The sequence below is a fragment of the Ailuropoda melanoleuca genome, chromosome 2, assembly GCF_002007445.2.
Source record: "Ailuropoda melanoleuca isolate Jingjing chromosome 2, ASM200744v2, whole genome shotgun sequence".
Lineage (NCBI taxonomy): Eukaryota > Metazoa > Chordata > Mammalia > Carnivora > Ursidae > Ailuropoda > Ailuropoda melanoleuca.
This window is the reverse complement of record NC_048219.1, coordinates 135,727,074-135,750,259: the sequence shown is the minus strand read 5'-3', so window position 1 is coordinate 135,750,259 and position 23,186 is coordinate 135,727,074. Positions and strand designations below refer to the sequence as shown.

The 23,186-nt window shown below is 37.1% G+C and overlaps 1 protein-coding gene across 3 annotated transcripts in view; it reads left to right on the top strand.

The window, feature by feature from the left end:
- Positions 1-2,617: 2,617 nt before the first annotated feature.
- The window catches only part of SCN7A (sodium voltage-gated channel alpha subunit 7), an 80,654-nt gene continuing 60,085 nt past the window's right edge, over positions 2,618-23,186 (top strand). Inside the window, exons 1-2 of one of the 3 annotated variants that reach the window (XM_002923800.4) lie at positions 2,618-2,942; positions 21,568-21,803. In XM_002923800.4, coding sequence (XP_002923846.2) covers positions 2,933-2,942; positions 21,568-21,803 — 246 coding nt within the window. In that variant the 5' untranslated portion in view covers positions 2,618-2,932. Of the gene's footprint in view, positions 2,943-3,091; positions 3,173-6,539; positions 6,733-21,567; positions 21,804-23,186 lie in introns of those variants that run through there. The other 2 variants (XM_019804424.2, XM_034654678.1) reach the window with 2 other exon arrangements.

Below are 23,186 nucleotides of genomic sequence, written 5' to 3'. Positions count from 1 at the left end.
TCTATCTCTGTTGAATAAATAAATAAAATCTTAAAAAAAATAAAATAAAATGTAGCTTTATTTTTAACTTTTTTAGGAACCTCCATACCATTTTCCAGAGTGGTTGCACTAGCTTGCATTTTCACCAGCAGTGTAAAAGCATTCCCCTTTCTCCACATCCTCACCAAAACCATTTTCTCTTGATAGGACATGCAGGTCTAGAGCTTCCACCCTCTGAATAGGTACTTAGGAAACACAGCTTAGAAAACATGATTATAAGGTTCTTAAGGCAGAAGTGTGGAAAACAAACAGCTTCCCCCTACTGAGCAATTCAAAAGAATTTCATCAACTCATTATTAGGAGGATAATGATTGCTAAATTTGTCAGATTACCTTAGTAATATTATCTAACAATGGTGGCAGTGATGTAGAAAAAATATTAGGGTTCAAAGCTGATGGCCAAAAAAGAATTCTTGAGACATCTTTGGTGCAAAAAGGTGGTTTTATTAAAGCATGGAGATAGGACCCTTAGGCAGACATTGCTGCACTGGGGTCATGAGAAGTGGCACATTATATACTTTAAAGTTGGGAGGGATTTGGGGATAGTGTAGGTCTCTAAGGAATTATGGAAGCAAGGTTTCCAGGACCTTGAGGGAGCTAACTATTGTTTGGAAAAGATCATTTATTACTGTCTAATAAAATCTGAGTCATGAGACCCTTCAGATGTATACTGGAGGGTCATATGCTTGGGGGATGATTGCCAACATATATCTTGGGGGGTGTAGATAAGGGGGGTTCCCAAAGGAATTTTTATATGTTAAAGTTACAGGATCCTGGAGGTCAGGATAGGGTTGTCTTTTTCCCTTAGCAAAGTATTAATATGAGCCAGCTGAGTTCCTAAAGGAATGTCCCTCTGCTGTTTCAAGGACTTGTCAATGGGTTACAAGTAGTAAGGAAATTTAATAATTTTCTTCTGCCGTTGTTGCCCATATCAGCAACATATTTGCTCCAGAGCAACAACAAAAAATGATTGCCCAGCTCAGAAGATAAATCCATTGGTTTCCCTTCTATTTGTCTCTTGTTTCTGTTATTGGTTTGCATAGCAACTCGTGTTCATTCCACATGTGTTCATTCCATATTATACAAAGCAGTTTATGTCAAGTATATTATTTAAGATTTAAAATATTTATTATTAAATTTGTTTAATGTTTCTTATGTTTTAATGTACTGAAAGATGCATAGATTTTCCTGGGTGTAAAGGGATGCATAAGTTGGACTCCCACAAAAGAAAGCTCTATGCACGAGAACATCCACTTGTACTGCCACCACAAAGTGTGGGAAAGAGAAGACAATAATCTATACATTGTTTATTAAAAAGAAATCAAGTGGATGTTTGACACTATGAAGTAATTGTTAATTTTTAGGTATGATAATGGTATTGGGTTATATTGAAGGGGTTGTATTTTAAAGAACTTATTCAGAGACTTATGTTAATATAATTTTGGGTAAAATATGATATCTGGGCTACTTTTAAGCTAATCCAAGGTGAGAGGGCAAGCATAGATAAAACAAGATTGGCTATGTGTTGACAATAGTTCAGGCAGTGTGATTGAGGCAGAGTGATGAGTACATAGGAGTTTGTTACACTTTCTTCGTCTTCTTGTATGAAATCTTTCATAACGTGTATAATTTAAACAGACAAAATACATGTAACAAGGCCTTCTCTGTGAATCATGGATGAAACATGCAGTCCCTGACATGGTTTGCACAGAACCAGTGTTAGTTTATTTCCACTTTAACCTTCTGCCTCATGCCTTGGAATGTACCCTTAGAGCCCCTTATAAATATACATGATTTCTTTTCCCCTTTCCTCATTTTTGTTATTTTTTCTCGGTGTGTTGTAGAAATCATTTTTGTTTGTTTTTAAAGAAACTTTACCATTTTCAAACAAGATAATGAATGTTCTGTGGTGTAGCAAAGTTTCCAAGCTCCCTTTGGGAAACAGGTCCAATACCTCTTCCCTTCACCCCCAAACTTGACGCACACAGTTTTTCCAAATATGCATGGTTTTTCCTCTGCCCTTTGTATCTCAAATCACCAGAGTGGGAAGGAAATCCAGAGTGAGGTCGTAATAGCTCCAACCCATTCTTTCCTAAACAGCCACCCCCTACACCTAAGCAATGTTCAGATCTAGCAACGTTGGGATCTGAACACAGAAGACTGACAATTGCCCCTGACAAGTTCTACTGGGGCAGCTAGGCAAGGTGAGAGAGAAAGCAACTGAAGGTTAAGACCTGAGTTTCCTCTCTTCCTCCCCCCTCCTCTCCCTCCTATTCCCACCTCTCCAAAACCCTTAGCTGCATCCCCCTCTTCCTCTTCTCTCCATCTTTTCAGGCTCTCACATCAGCTTCCCCTCCTCGCGAATCCCCTCCTCTCGCCCCCTCTCCCTTCTCCCGCCGCTGTGGAGGAGACTCTCGCAGCAGCTGCCATTCTGACCTAAGCAGTGGTGGCTGCGGGGCTCTGTCTCCATCACCCCGCCCACGCCCGGTCTGGATGGCGAAGTCGCACACCGGCCTGGGAATGAGGGCGGGGGAGAGGGTGGAGTGGCTGGGAGATGAGAGGGTGGAGTGGGAAGGACACAAAAACAGCATCAAGGCGGCAGGCTCGGCTCCACTGCGCATCTGGCCGGGAGGGGTCTCTGGGTCAGTGGCTGGGCAGGCACCCCAGAGACCCGGTTTCTAGCTGGGAATTCAGTGGGGTCCATTCACCTCCGAGCCATCGTGGCCTGTAGCATCAGCTGGTGAGGGCAGACGCCAGCCTAGCAACACCTCCTAAGCAACCAGAACTCGGAAAGCCAGAGAGATCGGGGAAGAAAAAGAAGCCCAGGAGGAGAAAAGGGCTCCAGGGAGTTCTGCTGCTCAGGGTTCCCTCAGGTACTATTGGAGACCCGTCACATGGTAGCAAGTAAGTGCCTTTTCTTGCTGTGTGCCCAGCCCCAGGATGGTGATAGCTGCCATCTGCTGCCAGCCTTTCCCATCCACCCCCAGCCTGCCCCACCCCATACACACCCTTAGGGTCTTTAGCAGTAGATTTAAGATTCTGGACTTGAATTAAGAGAGGTACCTCAAAGGCAGCATTGGTCTGCGGATATTTACTCTGCACTGTGTCTGTGTTCAGTTTTCTCATCCCACCAGGTAAGCTTCTGAAGCCGAGATGCTTTACACCAACAGAGCAGAAATTAGAGTTTCTAATATCTAGAAACCCTATATGGCAATGACTTTTAGATTATATGACATAATGATAGAATAGAGGGAATAAAAGCTTACACAGGATGGAGTATACTTTGAAGGAATCTTGCCTCTTATTTTAAATAACTTAGTGATTTTAAGATCAGTGCTTTTCATATGTGAATCAACAGTGTAAAATTAGAGGCACAGATTAAAAAATTAAAAATAATAAAAAAAACAGAGGCATAGATGTGATGGGAAATGGTGTGCCAAGTTTAAATGGCTGGGCATTTTGGTATTATTTGGATCAACAGGTTTGTTTTTGTTTTTGTCTTGGTTAGCATGTAAACTGCATACCTTCTGGCAGTTTTCTTATAGAAGTGACAATGTATTCATTGTGACTCTTGTTATATGTTGCCTCCAATACGTAGGATATTGGTCAAAGCAGGAGAAATGATAAAAATATGTGTAATGACACACTGATATGCTCCCTTTATTAATGGTAATGATGGAGTCAAATTTGGATATTGGTCAGAAAACTCTCTTGAAATGAGAAGTTTGGTGGTATTTTTGTGGATACTTTTCTTCCTAGCTATTGTTCAGGAGAGTAGTTTATGGCAAAATAGAAGGAATCTGGGCCTTATAATAAACAGAGTCTTGTGCACCATACCTGCTATTTTCCAGCTCTAATTAAAGTTTCTAAAATCCAGCCAGTAGTTTTACAAATCAAGCAGATAAGGTCCATAGGTAATTTCTTGAGGTTACATGGCTAATCAATAATGAGCTGAAAGTCCAATGAAGACTTTGAGATTTAGAATGATAAAAATTTATTTTCATTTTTCAAAAATGAAACGAGTTATTTAACTTTTGATTAAGCTTTATTCTTCTTATTTGTAAATGACACGTCAAAAGCTTACATATCCTGGCAAGGACTGAATAACACAGATTACATGATGGGTTTTGTGAATGTAACGTCATGTGTAACTGCTGCTTGTAAAAGGCATTGTTTTGTGTTTTTATCCACTTCACTACTCTAGCTCTCATTTTATGTCTATATAAAAATGAAAGGGGGTTTGACAGCCTCACTACAATGCACTAAAGGAAAAGAAATTCAAATCTAGGTTCCAATCTCTTGACACCTGTACAGTTTAAAGTATATTCCAACCTGTGAGACTCCATCTTCACAAAACTGTGTGCCATGGTTCACAATTCATATTCAGATACTTTTGAATAGTCTCAAAATTAGCTCTACCCTCTTCCTCCTTTTAGCTTTTAATTTTATTTTAGGTATGTGGTCTTACTTCCTTGGGATGTAAGTATATTGGATATTGCTTAATTTATTTGGCCCATTAATTAATGTAAGAGAAATGAAAGTTTAGGTATACAATATTCTACTCTTCACTGCTGGGATTCATGGTAATCCCGGACTCAGGGAAGAGGTACTGTGAGCCCCTTTTTTCCCAATTGATGTGTTTGAAAACAATAGGAGAAAAACCTGAAATTGGATGTAGGTCAAGAAAAGGGACCTACAGATCCCTGATGACATAGGCAGGCCCCATGATCTGCTGTTGACAATCAGTCTCCACCAAGGAACAGAAGGTAGAGACAAACACCTAGGAACTGGGCATTCTGTCTCACAGCCTCCTGTGGGAGAGGCTCTGGTAGGGTAATTGATATACATTCCCACTAATTTTGGTCAGGTAGGATGAATATAGCTTTAAAGCACTCTGGGAATGAAACAGCAGTATTTTGCTCAATACCTTACTTAGGGAAGAAGTATCCTAATACGTCTCAGTCCTAGACTTCATTATGATAGGATCTGTACCACAATGGGGCTACTTAGAGATTGACAACCCTATACCTGGCATCATAGATCCTCCCTTGAAAGCTTAGTGGGGCCATTAGTATAAAAGTGATGTTCTTGATTTTTGGGACTCTGGTCCTACTATTTTCACAGTGTCAGTTTGGTCAGCTGTGAGAGGATATCTGTTAGTCCCACCCACACTGACTAGCTATTAACAATGTAGTCAACCACCATCATATGAACTTGTATAGATCTCATTTTTCCCTGAGTTGGCCCCTTTCTCTTCTATTAGTGTGGGCTGACCGAAGCCAGGCAAGTAAGTTGTCACCTCTGCAATGCTGAAGGAGGAAACCTTTAAGGCTGAAGAGAAAGTGTTCATCTGAGGGCTTCTATGGATGTTTTTCAGCTGGTCTGTTATCTCTTGACCCAACTAGGACCATGATTTCCATGGATTTGTTCATTCATTGCTATTTATAAATCAGGCTTATTCTAGTTGTTCTCCATGCCAGTGGGAGATCCCTCCTTTTTCTGGCAAACAGTTATCCCTGTTATATACATAGTATTTCTGACTGAATTGACTCAGCCTATTGCTAGCTGAGGATAACCACTCTGTGGACAGCTGTGGACACCACAGTCATTGTGGTGGCAGGCAGGTGACAGACTGACTGTAGCAACATCAAACAAAACGTTGACCAAAATGCTGAAGCTAGCACCCGCTCACCAACCCCCCCAACCCCGGCCAGAGAAATTATGACGTTAAAAGTCTGAGATTTAGGACAGAGCATTTGGTTTTAAACTAGAGCTGAAGAATGCTGATTTGGGGGCCATAGTGCCTGGTTGAATATATGGTGCTGAGTGGACTATTTCTTCCCTCCTACTTCAAATGCCAGAGTGAGGCAACTGATCCACCAGTCTTTAATTCTGAGTTCTCCCAGAAGTTGCAGGGTCCAAGCACCTGATTACAGGCTCTAACTTTGGCTCTGGTCCATATCTAGTCTCACCCTAATATGTTTCAAAGTTGCTCTCCAGTTTGAGAATATCTATGTGTTTGGTTCTACATTTAAAAAGCTAGAGTCGTCTTGGGGTGGGAGTAGATCCTGGAAAAGCAGACCGACTCTCTCAGAGTGACCAGAACCAGATGCAAGTAGCCAGTTCTAAGAGGCCTCTAGGGTTCCAGTAAATGTGCCAGTTTTGGAATTTTTTTTTAAATATTGTATTCCATAGATCTAATTGCATCGAAAACCATTGCTGGTTTGCTGATGGGTATAGAAGTTACATGTATAACAATCTCTCCTTTGTTATCACTCTAGCAGGGGCAAGAATTCATTCCTCCTTCCTGAGCTCTTAAATGGACTCTGGCCAGTTTCTTCTGGTCAAGGGTCTGACTGACTAGGGTCACAAGAACAGTTAGTTCTGTAAAGATTCTGGCCTTTCCCCAATATGCTTGTTTTGGTGGGCTGGACAGGCACAGCTTGGAAGTTGTTATCGTATCCATAGAAATAAGTGAACCATGCTAGTGAACCATGAGGTTGCCATAGAGAAGTTCGAGTGAGCTTACTTAAAACTGAGGCAGCTTTCCTTCATGTTCCTGGAAGCCTTCCCTGCCTCCATTGCTAGTCATAATGGCTCACCCTGGTGAGACTCCATCTTACACAGTGACTTACTGTCCTGCATCCACTCAGGGCTTTCAAATGTCCACTGAGCTTTCCTCGGGCTAATTCTGGTAAGTGAATTTGAAACCAGATGCTAAGATTTTGTCACATGATACTTTTGTCCAGATTTCTTCTCTTCAGTATAAGTTGTACCATTCTGAATGTGTAGGACCTGCACTCCTCCTCCCTGGCAAGGAGATATTTTTGAAGACCTCAGGTCCAGATTATTTAATGAAATATTACTAGAATCCAAGTTTACTAGGTTTGGGAGGGAATTCAGTTCTCGAAAGAGATCTTTTTATTTGAGGGACAGTTGGGACCTGTCGGGATTTTTGGTGGTAGTCATTTATTTATGAGGGTGTTTTCCTAGTTTTTGAATACAGAAGAATTCCTGGATTATAATTCTTAGGGAATATAATCAAAACAAAATGGCAACGCATACGTATGTTTTTGAGAAGGTTACTCATTTATAATTTTCCTCTGCAGGATGATATACTCTAGGAATACTTGGCTGCAATTGTCAGAGGGAGTTGAGTCCAGAATTAAGTGGGTATATTGAAGCCAAAATAGACTGATCTGGGAGCAGAGCAGAGCTGCAGGAAGAATCCAGGTCCAAGGACAAAGGAGAAAATCAGGCAAGATAGACTGTGTGCTCAGGAGAGGTAAAAAAAAAGTAGGAGTAAGATCATTAAAACTAAACCAGAAGTAAGCAGCTTAAGTGGAAAAATAATCCAAAAGCAGAAAACCAAGTCAGTTCAAGTTAAGAGGAAGAGACAGCTACAAAATTCCAGGTGGATTGGTGCCACTCTGGTCAATCTGTTCTTTATTCCCAAGCCTTCAGTGTGTAAACCCTCCATTTCTGGATTTTGGTAATACATATACATGGTAAATTGTGTTCAAATAGTATAGAAATATTAACCAAGAGGTGACAAAATCCTCTGACACTTTTTCAACCCCCTCCATAGATGTAGCAACTTCCTTCCAGAGGGAGAACATTATGCATGCACTACCAGATATAACACCATGTATTTCATTCTTATAAAATACTTTAGTCAAAGGTGAACAATGCAAGCCAATTTTAACATTAGGTTTTTCAGTAATTTATTTTGGGAATCTTTCCATATGAGCACAGACACATGTGTCTCATTTTTCATTATTACTAAATAGCGTTCCATGATAGCAACATATTGAAGTTTATGGTATCAGTTCCTTAGGGTAGACTATTTGATTGTTTCTAGTCTCCGAAGCTAAAAGTATGGTGTGATTAACATCTTCGCAAACACACTTTCTCAAAATTCATCAAGAATATTCATAGGACAACTTAATTGCTGGGCCAATGAGTACCTGCAACTTTATTTTAGAAACTATTGCCAAACAGAAAAAATAATGTGTTTATTTATGCTCCTAGCTGGAATGTGTGAGGGTGCCCATTGCTTCCATATCAAGGTTGCATCCATTGAGAAGCGTTTCAATGATGTCTTCTAGAGCTTTCCTGTAAAAATGATCGACTGTTTTAATCTTATCCATATCTGTCAGAATTTCATGAGCTTCAGTCATCTTTCCTCATAGCTTTCTGCTTCCTAAAAGACAATGATATTATTTTTGTATCCTCCATAAGAAAAAAATCAATACCTCTCATATCATTTGAGTTCTACATGCTGGAGAAAAATAGTGGAGAGAGAGCTCTAAGGGAAAAAGCTCTACACCAGAGAATTTAGCTGTGAGTCATCACAGAATGTGGGAAGGATGAAATATAAACCATAATATATATATGAAGTTCTTTAAGTGGTCTCAATGAACAAAAATATTAATCGAAATTGGTCACTTTGCTAAAAGCTGATATGCTTCTTACATTCTCAACATTATAGATTCATTTTAATGATCACATTAACTCTGTCTCTTTTACTTATGTATGTAATACCTTCCAGTCTCAAGTTAATTTGTTTATCAGCCTTGTCATTACCATCATTACTGTTTTTTTAAGTTGTCTGAATGTCATTGGTGTAATAGGCTTGATGCATTGTCCATGTCTGATAGAGAAAATACTTTGGAAACTAAGTGAGAAGTCTTTTTACCCTTAATTTCCTATTCTGTGTCAGAGTGAAATTGGTATTTGGGATATTACCCTTACTCTGTGGATCCACTGTCTTATTTTTATTTTTGCTTCACTTTTCTTAATTTATATTATCTTGATATCTGACCTACACCCTTGTAAGCTACTATAAATCTTTTTAGCAAATACATTAGGAGAATAAATATGTATTATCCGGTATACAGTAGAACATCTCATGATTTTCTTTGGCAAAGCTACTCATGCTCATCCTAGGATCAACTCCAGCTTCCCAGAAAAGATAGAGGTTGATTATTTAGATGCTGTGGTTCCCATTCCCTAAGGTGGAGAAAAAGTAAGGGAGCTGTGCCTGTCCTGGGCAGTCATTTCCTACATGTGTGGAATCTGTCTCCCCAGCCTGACTGCATTATTGGCTGGCTCTACTTTGGGAGTCAAACTAAGGGATGGGGAAGCAAGAGGGAATGAGATAAGGAAAGAGGAAAAACACTGACTTCTGGAGTCCTCTTTCTTCCCTGTCCTTCATTATCTCTAAGAAAATGCAGCTGCAGTTGCTGATACAGAATTCTATCCTCATAACCTCTTCCCTGGGAACTGAGCTAAAGAGACTGAGCATTGGCTCACTGCTTGGATGGCTGTGTCATTCATCATCCCGCTAAAGATGATTTTGAAAAGGAAAGAGAATGCTGTTAATAATTAGTTCTCAACAACAGGCATAAATCCAAACTGTCCTCCAAAACTGTGACTTTTGGTCATGCTACTTAAATATGAGATTAGATGTATTGGAAACAAGAGGAAGGGTAGAAGGAAAAAGATAGATTCATTATCTTAGAAGGAACTGGAAGCAATAGGATAAGGTGGATGTCCCAGTTGCATTTCTTTGATTTCAAACATTAGAGCTGTTTTGCACCAGGACCTCTGTGGCAAAACGACAACTTCTGGTAAGATCATTGCCAAATAAACACCCAGAGAAGGGGGACTATTTTAGAGCTGAGGGGAAAAAAAGGCACCCAAAGAGGTGAAAAACTTGTGGATTTTTTGGAGAAGTTATGTTCTAAAGCAGGTATTTGCCTTAGCAATTCTGGTATAGCTTCATCTCTCATAGTTAGGAGCTCAGACAAGAAAAAAAAACAACCCCCCAAAATGTAATGATGTCTCTGCTTGCTTTATAAAGTGGGTGAATGAAGCCTTGCTATCAGCCAAATGAATCTTTCTGTCTGGCAAGCTGTGTTAGATTCATCTCAAAGGGCCCAAGCTCAAGATATTCTGAAATTATCTGTCCGGGTTGGGCTGCTGTTTCCTAGATTTTCAATATTAGCACCAGGAGATTTCTAATATGCAGTCAAGGGCTGGTATAATTCAAATCAGCTGCATTAAGAGGATTTTCTTTCCATACACCTCTCAGTACCACCATCCCCTCACCATCTCTGTCCTCTCAGAGGCCCCAGGATTCACATCTAGTCAGCTGTCCACGGTCTGGTACATTGTTCAAGGTCTTGTGCCCATCTCAAGCTAACCCAGAGCCAAACTTGCTGCTAGAGGTCTACGGTTGGCCTTACATGACAACTGGTTTTGAACTCTTCCATCTGTCACAGATTTTGGGCATAGTTTGTGGATCTCTAGCTTAGTTCTACTGCCTCGAAAGGTGGGCAACAATGAAAGTTCAAGGAAATCTAACAGTTTCACTACAGATTAAGAAGATGCTCCTGGAGGTCAGCTTGTTGTGAATGTCCCCAAAAGCTCCAGGGAGAGTGCCAGCTTGGATTTTTTTTTTTTTTTTTTTAAGATTTTATTTATTTACTTGACAGAGATAGAGACAGCCAGCGAGAGAGGGAACACAAGCAGAGGGAGTGGGAGAGGAAGAAGCAGGCTCATAGCAGAGGAGCCTGACGTGGGGCTCGATCCCACAACACCGGGATCACGCCCTGAGCCGAAGGCAGACGCTTAACCGCTGTGCCACCCAGGCGCCCCTGGATTTTTTTAAACAGAAACCAGGGTCAGGTCTGGCATATCAGAGGAGCCAGTTGCATCAAGTACTTCAGGATTGAAGGCAAGTTATAGAATCTGGTTGCATGACAGAGCCCCTTTGCATTCCTCTGGGAAATTACAAAGGGTACTTTTCTCTCAATTGTTGAGCCCTAACATGGCCTCTGGTCAGAAATTCTTGGTCAAGGATCTGACAGATTGGGTTCACTATGAATACAATTCTAGGAAGATCCTGGCTTCTTTACAACTTGCTCATTTTGTTGGAGTAACAAGGGATAATTCAGAAATTCTAGAGGTCAGGGGCGCCTGGGTGGCACAGTTGTTAAGCATCTGCCTTCATTTCAGGGCATGATCCCAGCATTCTGGGATCGAGTCCCACATCAGGCTCCTCTGCTGGGAGCCTGCTTCTTCCTCTCCTACTCCCCCTGCTTGTGTTCCCTCTCTCGCTGGCTGTCTCTCTCTGTCAAATAAATAAATAAAATCTTTAAAAAAAAAAACAAAAAAGAAATTCTAGAGGTCAATTTCAAAACAGTAGAAGTTTTGAGAACATCCGGAGAAATTTGAGACATTGAGTGGTTTAGAATGTTGGGCTAGACCCCTTTCCCAGACTGATTGGTAGGGATCAAAACCTTCATTGTCTTAGAAGTTTGAGTAGGAATATTTAAAGCAGAATCAACTTTGCTTTTGTGAAAGCAGAATCAACTTTGCTTTTGTGTTCCTGGCAACCTCACTTTCTTTTGTTTTTATCACTTTTATATATAGTGACATTCCTTAGTGAGGCAGGAGACCTTCACTGAGATCTTATTCCCAGTCAACTACATCCATTCCTGGTGTTTTAACTGCCACTAAGTTTTCCTTCTGTTCATTGTTCTTCCTAAGTTTGCAATCAGATGCAAAAAGAGAGACTTTGTTATCTGACCCTGGTTATGAACTTCTAATTCTATTATGTATATTGACTGTGTCATTCTGAAGCTTAATGTCTTAGACTGCTCTTCTCTCAAGAAGAGAAATGTTAATTGTTCTGAGATTATTGGAAATTTTGACATGTTGGAGATGATTTTAATTTCAGTCCTTGTTGCTCTTAAAGCTTAGTTTTCAGAGATGACTGAGATGAATTGGTTCTTATTTGTTTACAGGTCTGTCTCCCATTGTCCTTAAATTCAGTGACTATATTTTATTACTATTTCCAGCACTGCTCTCTGGCATAGTGCTTGGCATTTAATAAGTATATATTCCACAAATGATTGCTAAATAAATTATGTCAAAAGCAAACACCATGGTTAAACTTACTGCCATAAATGACATATCAAAATGCAAGAACAATTTTTTAAAGAAAAATCGAAGTTCAATTTTTAAGTATATCTGAAATTAAAATGTTAAAATATATAACTATAAATAAAAATAAGAACATAGTTCTTTCTGCAAGATAACATACCAGTAATGTGCTCCACGGGGCCTGAGAGGGATTAGGACAAGGGAACTAAGGAAGGATAGAAGTGAGCAATCATGAAATCTGAAGCCCCCAAAAGCCCAGAACTGGGACCCAAAGTAGGTCAATACTAGGTCAGACACACAAATTGAGGCCTTAGCCAAAATTGGCTGAACTCTGGGCAGAACACAATTACAGAGAATGTAAAGATCAGAGCCATCAATCAAAACTCATTTAAGTCAGGAAAGAGTAAACAATTCCAGGGGCAAGAAAAATAGCTGGAATAAAACAAAGTGATCACCAAGTGGAGTGAAGAGATGCAGATACACAAAGAATCCAGAAATATATATTAGTTATGCAATAAATGGAATGAAGCCTGAGCCAATTTTGAAGACTGGAGCTTGTATGCTTACAGGACGAGATGGCTATTTATGTTATATTAAGTCTGTCCAGTCAGCTGCCTTCAAATCATAGAAATAGTTATGCCCTTGGGACATTAAGTCATTGGGTAATAATTGTGACATGCTTTAGATTATACTTACAATAAAAGGAAATACCATCAGCTTCTTCTAAAGCTGAGTGGAATCTAGGAATCTTAAGAGATGTGTGTTCTGCCTTATTTATCCAAGAGTCAACCTTCATCGATCTCAACCCTTTCGACTATATCTCAGGATAAGAAAATAATAACACTTAGGGATGAGGGAGGAGGGAGAAGTTTTATGAAGAGCCAGAACTTTAAAGTTTGGTTGATTTTTTTCCCCCCACTGGAGATCTTGGGCTGCCATCTCTACAGCTTATTATGATGATATTTACATCTAATAATCTGGCGGCAATTGCTAAAAGAGGAAGCAGATAGAAGCAAGTAACTTGTAAGCAGCGGGAATAAAATCTAGAAGTCTGATGATAAAAGAGATATAAATAAGTAAAGCAGAACAAAATGTAAAAAGCAGAACTCTTTGAGTTTTTAAAATTATTTAAAGATGCCATAGTATTACAATTACTATAATTGAATATTTACTTTGATTTATCAGTAAGAAATTAAATAAGGGGCACCTGGGTGGCACAGTCAGTTAAGCAGCTAACTCTTGGTTTTAGCTCAGGTCATGATCTCAGGGTTGTGATATCGAGCTGTGCATCAGGCTCCGTGCTCAGTGCAGGGTCTGCTTGAAACTCAGCCTCACCTGCTAAAATAATTAAAACTTAAAAAAAAAGAAATTAAATAACATTCTGCCTATTCTTTTTATAAATTCCATGAAATACTATCATAGTTTCAATTAAAAAGATGGTTAAACATAAAAATACCATGCTTTAAGGGATTAAAAATAGTAATAGTATTTATTGTGTAGTAACCGGCAGACACTGTTCAAGGTGCTTTTATTTATTAATTCAATACTCACATTGCCCTGTGAGGTAAGCACTTCCTATTCACATTTATGGTTGAGGAAACTGAGGAATGGAGAGGTTAAGTACTTTGTTCAAGGTCATAGTTAGAAAATGCTGAAGCCCAGGTTTGAATCCAGATAATCTAGCTCCAGAACCAAATATTTTTTTCGAAAATTTTATTGTAAAAATATTGTAAACATACAGAAAAATTGATGGAACTGTGTAATGAACACCCATACACTCAGAACCTAGAGTCTTCAATTGTCATTTTATAATATTTAGTTTATCATTTATCTATCTATGCATTCCTCAAACCATCTGTCAGTTCTTCATATTTCCATATTGCCTTTCAAAATAAGTTGCAAAACCAGCAGACCTCACTGTAAGCAATTCATAATTCATATATTTAACTAGAATTCAGTATTTGTTTATAGGCTTTTTGTTTTCTTATTTATTTATTTATTTATTTATTTATGGGGGGACGGGTCGGGGGGAGACAGGGAGAATCTTAAGCAGGCTCCATGCCCAGTGCAGAGGTTGATGCAGGGCTTGATCTCACAACCCTGAGATCATGACCTGAGCTGAAATTGAGTCAGATGCTTAACCGACCGAGCCACCCAGGCACCTCTGTTTATGGGCTTTTTAAAGGTAAAAAAAAGTAAAATGTACAAACTTTAAGGGTATCATTTGGTCATTGTTCACAAACGTGTACACCCGCGTCCTCTGAAGTCCCAATAGGCTGTTGAACATGATTATCACCCCAGAAGGTTCTATCAACCCTCCCTCTCAATTCCTGTTGCACACCTAGAGGTTAGTTTTGTCCGTTCTAGCACTTCATATAAAGTGGATCATGTGGTTTGTGATACTTGCTGGAAGGCTTCTTTCACTCAGCGGAGTGTTTGGCACTTAGTCATTTTTATGTCTGTCATTACTTCATTTGTTTTTATTGCTGGGATTGTGTTCTGTGATATAATATGCCACACTTTTTATTTTTCTGTCTATTCTCTTGATGAACAACTAGGCTGTCTCTTTTGGGCAATTATGCTTTATATTTTTTTATATTTTCCCACACATATACCTATTCTCTTGCTCTTCATTTCTTCTTGAAGATCTAAATTTCCACCTGAAACATCTAAAAATATCTTTGTCTTCATTCTTGGAAGATACTTTTCTTTATGTGGAATTCTAGATTTACCTTTTTTTTTTCTTTCAATACTTGAAAGACATTATTACACAGTCTTCTGGTTTCTGTGTTTTTTGATGAGAAACCAGTAATCATCTTATTATTGTTTCCTAATATATGCCACTTTTCTTTAAGTGCTTTCAATATTTTGACTATGATATCTCTTATTTTTTATCCATGTGATTTAAAACACTTATTAGTAGTGATACATAAAATCAGTTGCTTTCTAAACTTTTTAAAATCACAAATGTTAAATGATAGTTAGATGCTATTCAGTGGGCTGTCCTTAATATCATTCTATAAGGAATTTCACATTTGCAAGTATACATAACCTTTTGTACTCTTTTGATTTCAACTATTTATACATCTATATAACTATATGACCATATTTGGTATACATATGTATATGTATGCTAATATACACACATATATTTATGTATGTATATAAAATACACACACACACACAGTCTAATTATCTTCATTAAGATCCAGATCCAAATTTCTTTTTTTTTTTTAAGATTTTATTTATTTGTTCGACAGAGATAGAGACAGCCAGTGAGAGAGGGAACACAAGCAGGGGGAGTGGGAGAGGAAGAAGCAGGCTCATAGTGGAAGAGCCTTATGTGGGGCTCGATCCCATAACGCCGGGATCACACCCTGAGCCGAAGGCAGACGCTTAACTGCTGTGCCACCCAGGCGCCCCCAGATCCAAATTTCTAATTAATATCTGAATTTTTGATTTTGGATATTTCAGATACACCTTAAACTCCAAAAATACAAAACATTACCTCTCCTATCCCTAATCTAAACTGGTACTTCTTCCATATTCCATATACTTTATACGGTATGACAGTCAGTCGTATGATCCAGATGTGTGTGTGTATATATAAATATATTTTAGTAGCTGCACCTGAAATCATGTTGACTGCTTTATTCTTAGCTATCAAAATACTACTCTGATCAATCTTATGCATAGAAATTGGTTTGAGGTATACCAATGACGTAAATTTCTTTTGTTTGTTTGTTTAAATATGTTCTCTAGAGAATTAACTGCTTTATTTATTTACTTATAAAGATTTTATTTATTTATTTGTCAGAGAGAGAGCACAAACAGAGGGAGCGGCAAACAGAGGGAAAAGCAGGCTCCCTGCTGAGCAAGGAGTCCAATTCTGGACTCGATCCCAGGACCCTGGGATCATGACCTGAGCTGAAGGCAGATTCTTAGCTGACTGAGCCTCCCAGGCATTCCCCAATAAAGTAAATTTCTGTTCAAATTGCTAGGATAGGTATATACATTTTAATTTAGATAAGTAGTTACAGATTTCCTTCTAGAAAAGTTATACTATTAACACTACCAAAACAAGTTTATTAGAGTGCTTATTTCCTCAAATCCTAAGCAATAGTTTGCTTCATTAAATTAGGACTTCCTTTTTAAATTATTATAAATATGTTCACTTATGTTTTCTTTTTATAAATTTCATTGTTTAGATTTTTTTAAAATTTATTTTCCACGTAAATCACTGAACCATCTAAGTTTTATTTGGCTATTAGAAGTATATGGAACAAGGATAATGGAAACTGCCCAATTCTGAGCCTCCACATATATGCTCCACAAATAATACAAGACAAAAAGAAAAACAAAACTACACAAAACCCACACCATCTGCATAACTAGAAGGCAGAGAATGCCTGAACTTCCAAATGCCTGTAAAGAAAACCAAATTCATTTGCACACTCTTTTCATGCTCCAAATCTTTACGGAAGATAAGTTCTAAGTTTTATTTAAAATGACTAACAGAAAAAGAATGCTCACCCTAATTGTGAAAATGATGGGGGAAAAGAAGGCATTTTCCATGAACTTCCTTGTATCAGTTATTTAATAACCTTTATTTTTCCATTCTTATTTGAAGCAAACTAGTTTTTACATAGATTCTATATTATACTAATACTTCAAATTATGCTTAATGACAGTAACAAAATCAGTCTGGGGAAAATAAAATCATGTGATAGATTAAAACTCAATTCTCAGTAATCTTAAATCTGGGTATCTACAAAAGAAAATAGGGGGAAGGGAGTGTATTAAGTCATAACCAAGATCACAGCCAACATCATATGGCAGAACCAATCCAGCGGGCATCATAATAACCCTTCTCAGACCACCAAAAATATAGCACTGGTCACTGCTACTGCCTCTGTTGCTACTATCACTCCCAAAACTGCTGAAAGTTGCTGCTGAAGTTTCTCTCTTTCTTGCAAAAAAGGGATTCTCCACTGCCTCTCTTGTTTTGTGTCATTAAATCAAAATTAGAAATCTTGAGTTAATGCATTTGGTTTACTTGGCAAGGTCATGTTGTCACTCCTTAGATCCATGAGACCCTGGAAAGTCATTATTTACATTACCTGGTCCTTTCCACTTCTGTTGCAGGAGGTCTCCCACCATGATTCATACAACAACAAATTGTATAAATCTATGTAGAAGATCACCATGCTAGGCAGCACCTTCTCTCCTCCAAATTAATGTCCACTATGCTAGCTCACCTTCAATTTAACAAAATTTTCCAAAATATTTGACTTTGACAACATTTACAAAAAAGAAAATTTCCAGACAGCCCCACATGACATTAACCTGTCAGTTACTCAGTGAAACAAATTACCCCGGTAAGCCCATTGGTTTTTGGATACCTCAAAGGTAGCTATACCAAGGTGTGAATTGTTTATACTTGTCTGAAAATTTATAGCTTATAAGCACTTTTGTGGTATAGTTTAAAGATACCCAAGTCTAGATTTAGAAATACCTGAGTTAGCATCTCTCTTTACCACCTAAATAGCTATACAGTGATGGAGAAATCATGAAACTCATCAATCTCTGTTCCCTCACTGGTAGAATGGTGACCACAAGGATAATAAGTGAGAATATGAGATCATAGAATTAGAAACAACTAATTCAGTGCCTCTCAAATGGTAGTCACTCAGTAATTGTAACTATAATTAAAATTGCCATTATTATTATGATAAATATTGACTTATGTTCAAATATTTGAGTTTTAAGGAGAATATTTTTCAAAACAATGCATCTCTTTCCCCCATACTGATGCTGGTTGTGCTACTTTCAACTGATGTCCAAGAGAATTGGCTTGTCCAACAATATAAAATATCAGTACAACTGGAAACTTGTCAGAAGCCAAGTCTGAGTTGACTTTGATACAATTTTTGCCAAAAGCTTACTTTAGCTATTCAGTTTTTTAGAAAGGCATTCTAATGGACAGATTAACTATTAATCTTTCTGTATTTTTCAGGCTCTGGCATTATATTAAGATCACTCACTGGAAAGCATAGTGCCTGACCACATTTTATAAATTCCCCACAGAAATGCTTTCACTGAATTATGATGTAATGATCAATAATTTAAAGTCTGCACTCAGCCATCTAAACGTCGGATGCAAGCCAGTTCTGTTTGATAAATGCTTGCATTTCTTTGTCATACCAAAGAAAAGAATGCCCACTGTCCATTCATTCACCTAGTCAACAACCCAGAGTCGTTTCATTCAACATCAAAATCATTACTAGAAATGGCTTCTGGGATAACTGACTGGGTTGGGGGAGAGAATTAGCACTGGCAAAGTCAGTACTGTGGCCCAGGCTTTCTGTATATGGTCTGGTTTATTATTTATGACCTCGTGAGATACATAAGGGATTCCAGAGTTTATTTATGAGGAAAGTATGACAGGCTACGTTATCAAGGTCTCATAGCTAGTAAGTGACAGAATAAGGAATCAAAGATTACTTTGCTATGTATGAGGTGATAACAGGGAAAAAAAAGATTATATTTGGACAATGCAATAAGAAGACTGGCTTGCAGGGGCACCTGGCTGGCTCAGTCAGTGGAGCATGCAGCTCTTGATCTTGGGGTAGTGAATTCAAGACCCATATTGGGTGTAGAGATTACTTTAATAAATAAGCTTAAAAAAAAAAAAGAATGGCTTGCAAATTTAATTTTGAGGTTTTGATGGAAAGTGTTCAAAAATATTTTCATCAATAACAGCATCTTTGCAGTAAGTTTGAATCTCCCTTTGTATCTACTTTTAAGGACAATATTCTTGACATATATAAGCTTAATAATATTTGTTAGCAGTTACAGTGGATCCCAAAAAAAAAAGATATAAGAAGTACTTTTATTGTAATCTGAAAAGAAAAAAGATTCTTTTGATTTTGTTCATTCAATGCTGCATAGGTTCAGTTTAGCTAATAGTTAGCCAACTTTTAGGTCATGTGATACTCTGAAAATTCAATCCAAAGATTTTAAGATCAGAAAGTTCTAAAATTATAAGGTTGCAACCAATCAATATTTGAACCCATTTAAATTATTCTACCCAACTGTCAAGAAGTGCATGCTTTCATATTACTAGTTACAAGGAAGGATTAATGCCCAAATCAACCTATTCCATGTCTTGACAGCTATTTAAAAAGTACTTTATTATTTTAAGCCAAATGTATTCTGCTTCAGCTCAATGATCCTAGTTCATCTTTTCTTTTTTTTTTAATAATACTTAAATCTAATTTCTCTTCTATATGAGAATCATTGAGATACTTGGAATCAATAATGTTCCTCTTGAGTCTTTTCTGCTTTCAACTAACATATCCTCCATTCTTTTAACTGGCCTATAGATGGTGTGATTTGAGTCTATTCAATATTCTGATCCCATTTGAAGACTCTTCAATTTACATACAAGCCTCTCTGGTGTGGTCATGGAATGCAGCAAAATAAAGGCTGCCTCCTCCATCTTCCTTCAAAACAGACAAAAGTTATATTAAGTTTTTTGGCAGACACAAACTGATATTGATTTATATTGCAATTATTATTAAGTAAAATCCCTTGGCAATTTCTTTGCTGCACTTGGACAGATATCTGTTGCACTTATACAGATGGGTTGTTTTGGTTCAAATTTCAAAACCTTACATATGTTCCTACTATATATTATTCTATTAGATTTGGCCCATAATTCTAAGATATAAAATCTTATCACAATTGAAAATTCATATTTACTTCCCACCTATTGTACTAGGCGTTTTCACCCATATTATTCTATTTTATCCTTCTTTAACCTAAGAAGGAATTCCAATTTTCTGACCGACAGGCTCAAGAACATTAAATAATTTTACTGAGACCACTAAGAACATTAATAACAGAATTTAGGTTTTGAATGTAGGTCTATTTAATTCCAAGATTCATGATTTTTTTTTTGTTTATACTAGTCTATAACCACGAGTCGTTAAGAAACTATTTAATATGTATTCAAGGAATTACATGTAAGGAATACAATTTTGAAAGCTCATTAAATATGTTAAAGGAAGATTTTATATGTAAGAGCAAACGTCAGTTATCTGTAGCTTGTATTTATAAATTGTACTGATTCAAAGCATTTTGACTCCCCTCAATAAAATATGATATGTGAGGTGTGTTCAACAGGAAATAGGATGGAGAAAATCAGTAAAATAACATATTTTTATGTGAGAGAATAATACAAAGTTCATGAATGGGGAATTGATGCATGAAATTATATTTAATGAGAACTAACTTCAGTGGCCTTTAGGATGACTTGAAATAGGCAAAGACTTAGACCTGAGAGAATCCTGTAGAGACGACTAGCACAATCCAGGTAGAGATTTATTAAGATGTCTACCTTGACATAGATATGTAAACAATGGATAATATTCTAATACATAATTAAAAATAATTGTAAGAAAATTATTTTGTTCAGAGGAATTGATGACAAAGAAAAATTTCACAAATAATTTTAAAGGTAGTAAGTCTGTGTATTTGTGTGTGTGTTTGTTTTTACTATGTCTAAAAAGTTAAAAAACAATTCTAGTTATTCAGGAAAACAATTAATTTTGTTTTTACCTGTTAAGTTGCTATTATTGGTGTAATTGCCACATGGATAATTGAGAGGAAGAGAGTGTTTTGGGAAATGTACTTGGTAAATATCCATGTACAGTAATTCATCAAAAACATGGATATAGGGGCGCCTGGGTGGCACAGCGGTTAAGCGTCTGCCTTCGGCTCAGGGCGTGATCCCGGCGTTATGGGATCGAGCCCCACATCAGGCTCTTCCGCTATGAGCCTGCTTCTTCCTCTCCCACTCCCCCTGCTTGTGTTCCCTCTCTCGATGGCTGTCTCTATCTCTGTTGAATAAATAAATAAAATCTTAAACAAAAAAAAAAGAAAGGAATAGTTAAANAAAAAAAAAAAAAAAAAAAAAAAAAAAAAAAAAAAAAGATAAAAAAAAAAAAAAAAAAAAAAATTTTAAAAAAAAAAAAAAAAAAAAAAAAAAAAAAAAAAAAAACATGGATATAACAGAAAAGAAAGGCAGAATTTTAAAGTATATCAAAGTTAAAATTTGGGAGAAAGAACTGAGTGGAGGAAGTAATCAAAGCTATAAGAAGAAACACAAAGGATGGGGCCAAAAGCCAATGAAAAATGAGTTTAAAGAAGAAAAGTTTAATTAATGGTTCTGAGAAAGAAATAATTGGGCTTGGTCCCCCCAGAAATCTCTGGAACTTTAGAACTCTTTTGTTGTGAGGGAGAAACTGAAAGGCAGATTTCAATAAAACAAAGAGAATTCAGTGGATGAGTAAATGAAGTAGGATTGGTCATTCATGAACTTACAAGTAAGTATAATATTAAGTATAACAAAACCTAGTTTAACAACTCATATCTCTACACAACTTGGGAATTTTCTTTGAATGCATGTTTTCAGTTTGCTGTTCTCTTTTAATCATATCCTAACCATTTGCAATTTTAAATGTTTATATACTCAAATTTTATATAGAACTGAAGAAAATAACATTTCTTGCAGGTGCAAAATTGGAAATGGCTTCCCTAGAGCCAAAGGGCCTTGTCCCCTTCACCAGAGAGTCTCTTGAACTTATGAAACAGCATATTGCTAAAAAACACACTGAGGAACAAAGAGACTTAAAGCCAAACACTGACTTGGAAGTTGGAAAAGAGCTTCCATTTGTTTATGGGAATCTCCCTGGAGGAATGGTGTTGGAGCCCTTGGAAGATGTGGACCCATTCTATAAGAATAAAAATGTAAGGATTAATTGAATTTATTATGACTACGTTTTCATTATTTTTTTCAGATGTGCAAAAAAGTGTAATTGAGATAGGATTTTAAAAGAATGAAGAATAATTCGAAGAGTTATTTTAAGTTATAAAAAGCTGGACAAGAAATTTCACAAATATTTGGGATTTTTATCAAAACTGATTGCTTGCCCAGTAGGTTAGTTTGTTGGGAGTTACTCTGCTTTTAATAAGCTATATTGTTATGCTTTAATGTAAATGACTTATTTTATGGGAGCATGATGATTGGCTACTTAAGGTTATTGATTTTAAAGTAACTCTAATATAAAATTTTTATAGTATGTACAACAATTTTAAATGTTCAACTGAATAAGCTTTTTCAGTCATTGGGAGAATAAAACCAACCTATATTTTATTTACCATTTTTATTAATTCATACATTCACATCCTGTCTTATCCCTGGAATGACTTGAGGAGTCAATTAAGTATTTGAACAATCCAAGAACGAGCACAAAAGTGATAAAAATAATAATTATGCTTAGTACAGGCAGAGACCTGTGTGGGCTGACAAAGCTGGAAGAGTCTTCCTTAAGAATATAGAATTTGAATTACAGCTTGGAGAACACTTCAGATTTTAACAGTGCAAAGGGAAGATCTTGATATTAATTAGAATAGGGAAGAGACAGAGTGATGATAGAACTCAACCCCTATTGCAAGTTATGGGAAATGAAGGAATGAGGAAATGAAGATGTCAGCATGGATTTAATGTGATGGCCAAAGGACTGATGTGATGAATGTGATGTTTAAGTAAGTTTAATGTGAAGACTTCTGAATTACTATTGCATAGAAGAGATAGGGTCAGAAAGATCATATAGGAAAAAGGGTAATCTAGGCCTGAAGTCAAGAGGCCTGGATGATAGCAGAGTCTCAAAGGAGAGAAAAATGTAACAAACCTGAGAAGAAACAACAGGATTTGAAGACAGACTAATAATGCCCTAATTTCCAGCCTGGAATAATGGTAGTGCTACTTATAAAATTGAAATAATTCTAAAAAACATTAAGCTTGGGGGATATGAGGATTAGCTCTGTTGTGGACAAATGTAATTTGATATTCTTGTAAAGCATTCAGTGATATTAACAAATGGGCAAAATGGAATTGAACCAAAGTCTCTGGATGGAACACAAAGTGATGATTTTGCATAAACACAACTCTTTCAAATATTTTGCATTGTGGAAGAGTATTGGCATTGTAAATATATATATTAACAAAGACTCCAGTATCTCTCGTAGCTTCCATGGGCATTATGTAACATTAGCTATAAAACACCTGTAAAATCTTCAGAACATTTTAGTGAAAATATAAGTCTTCATCTCACTTATCTCTGCTTTTAC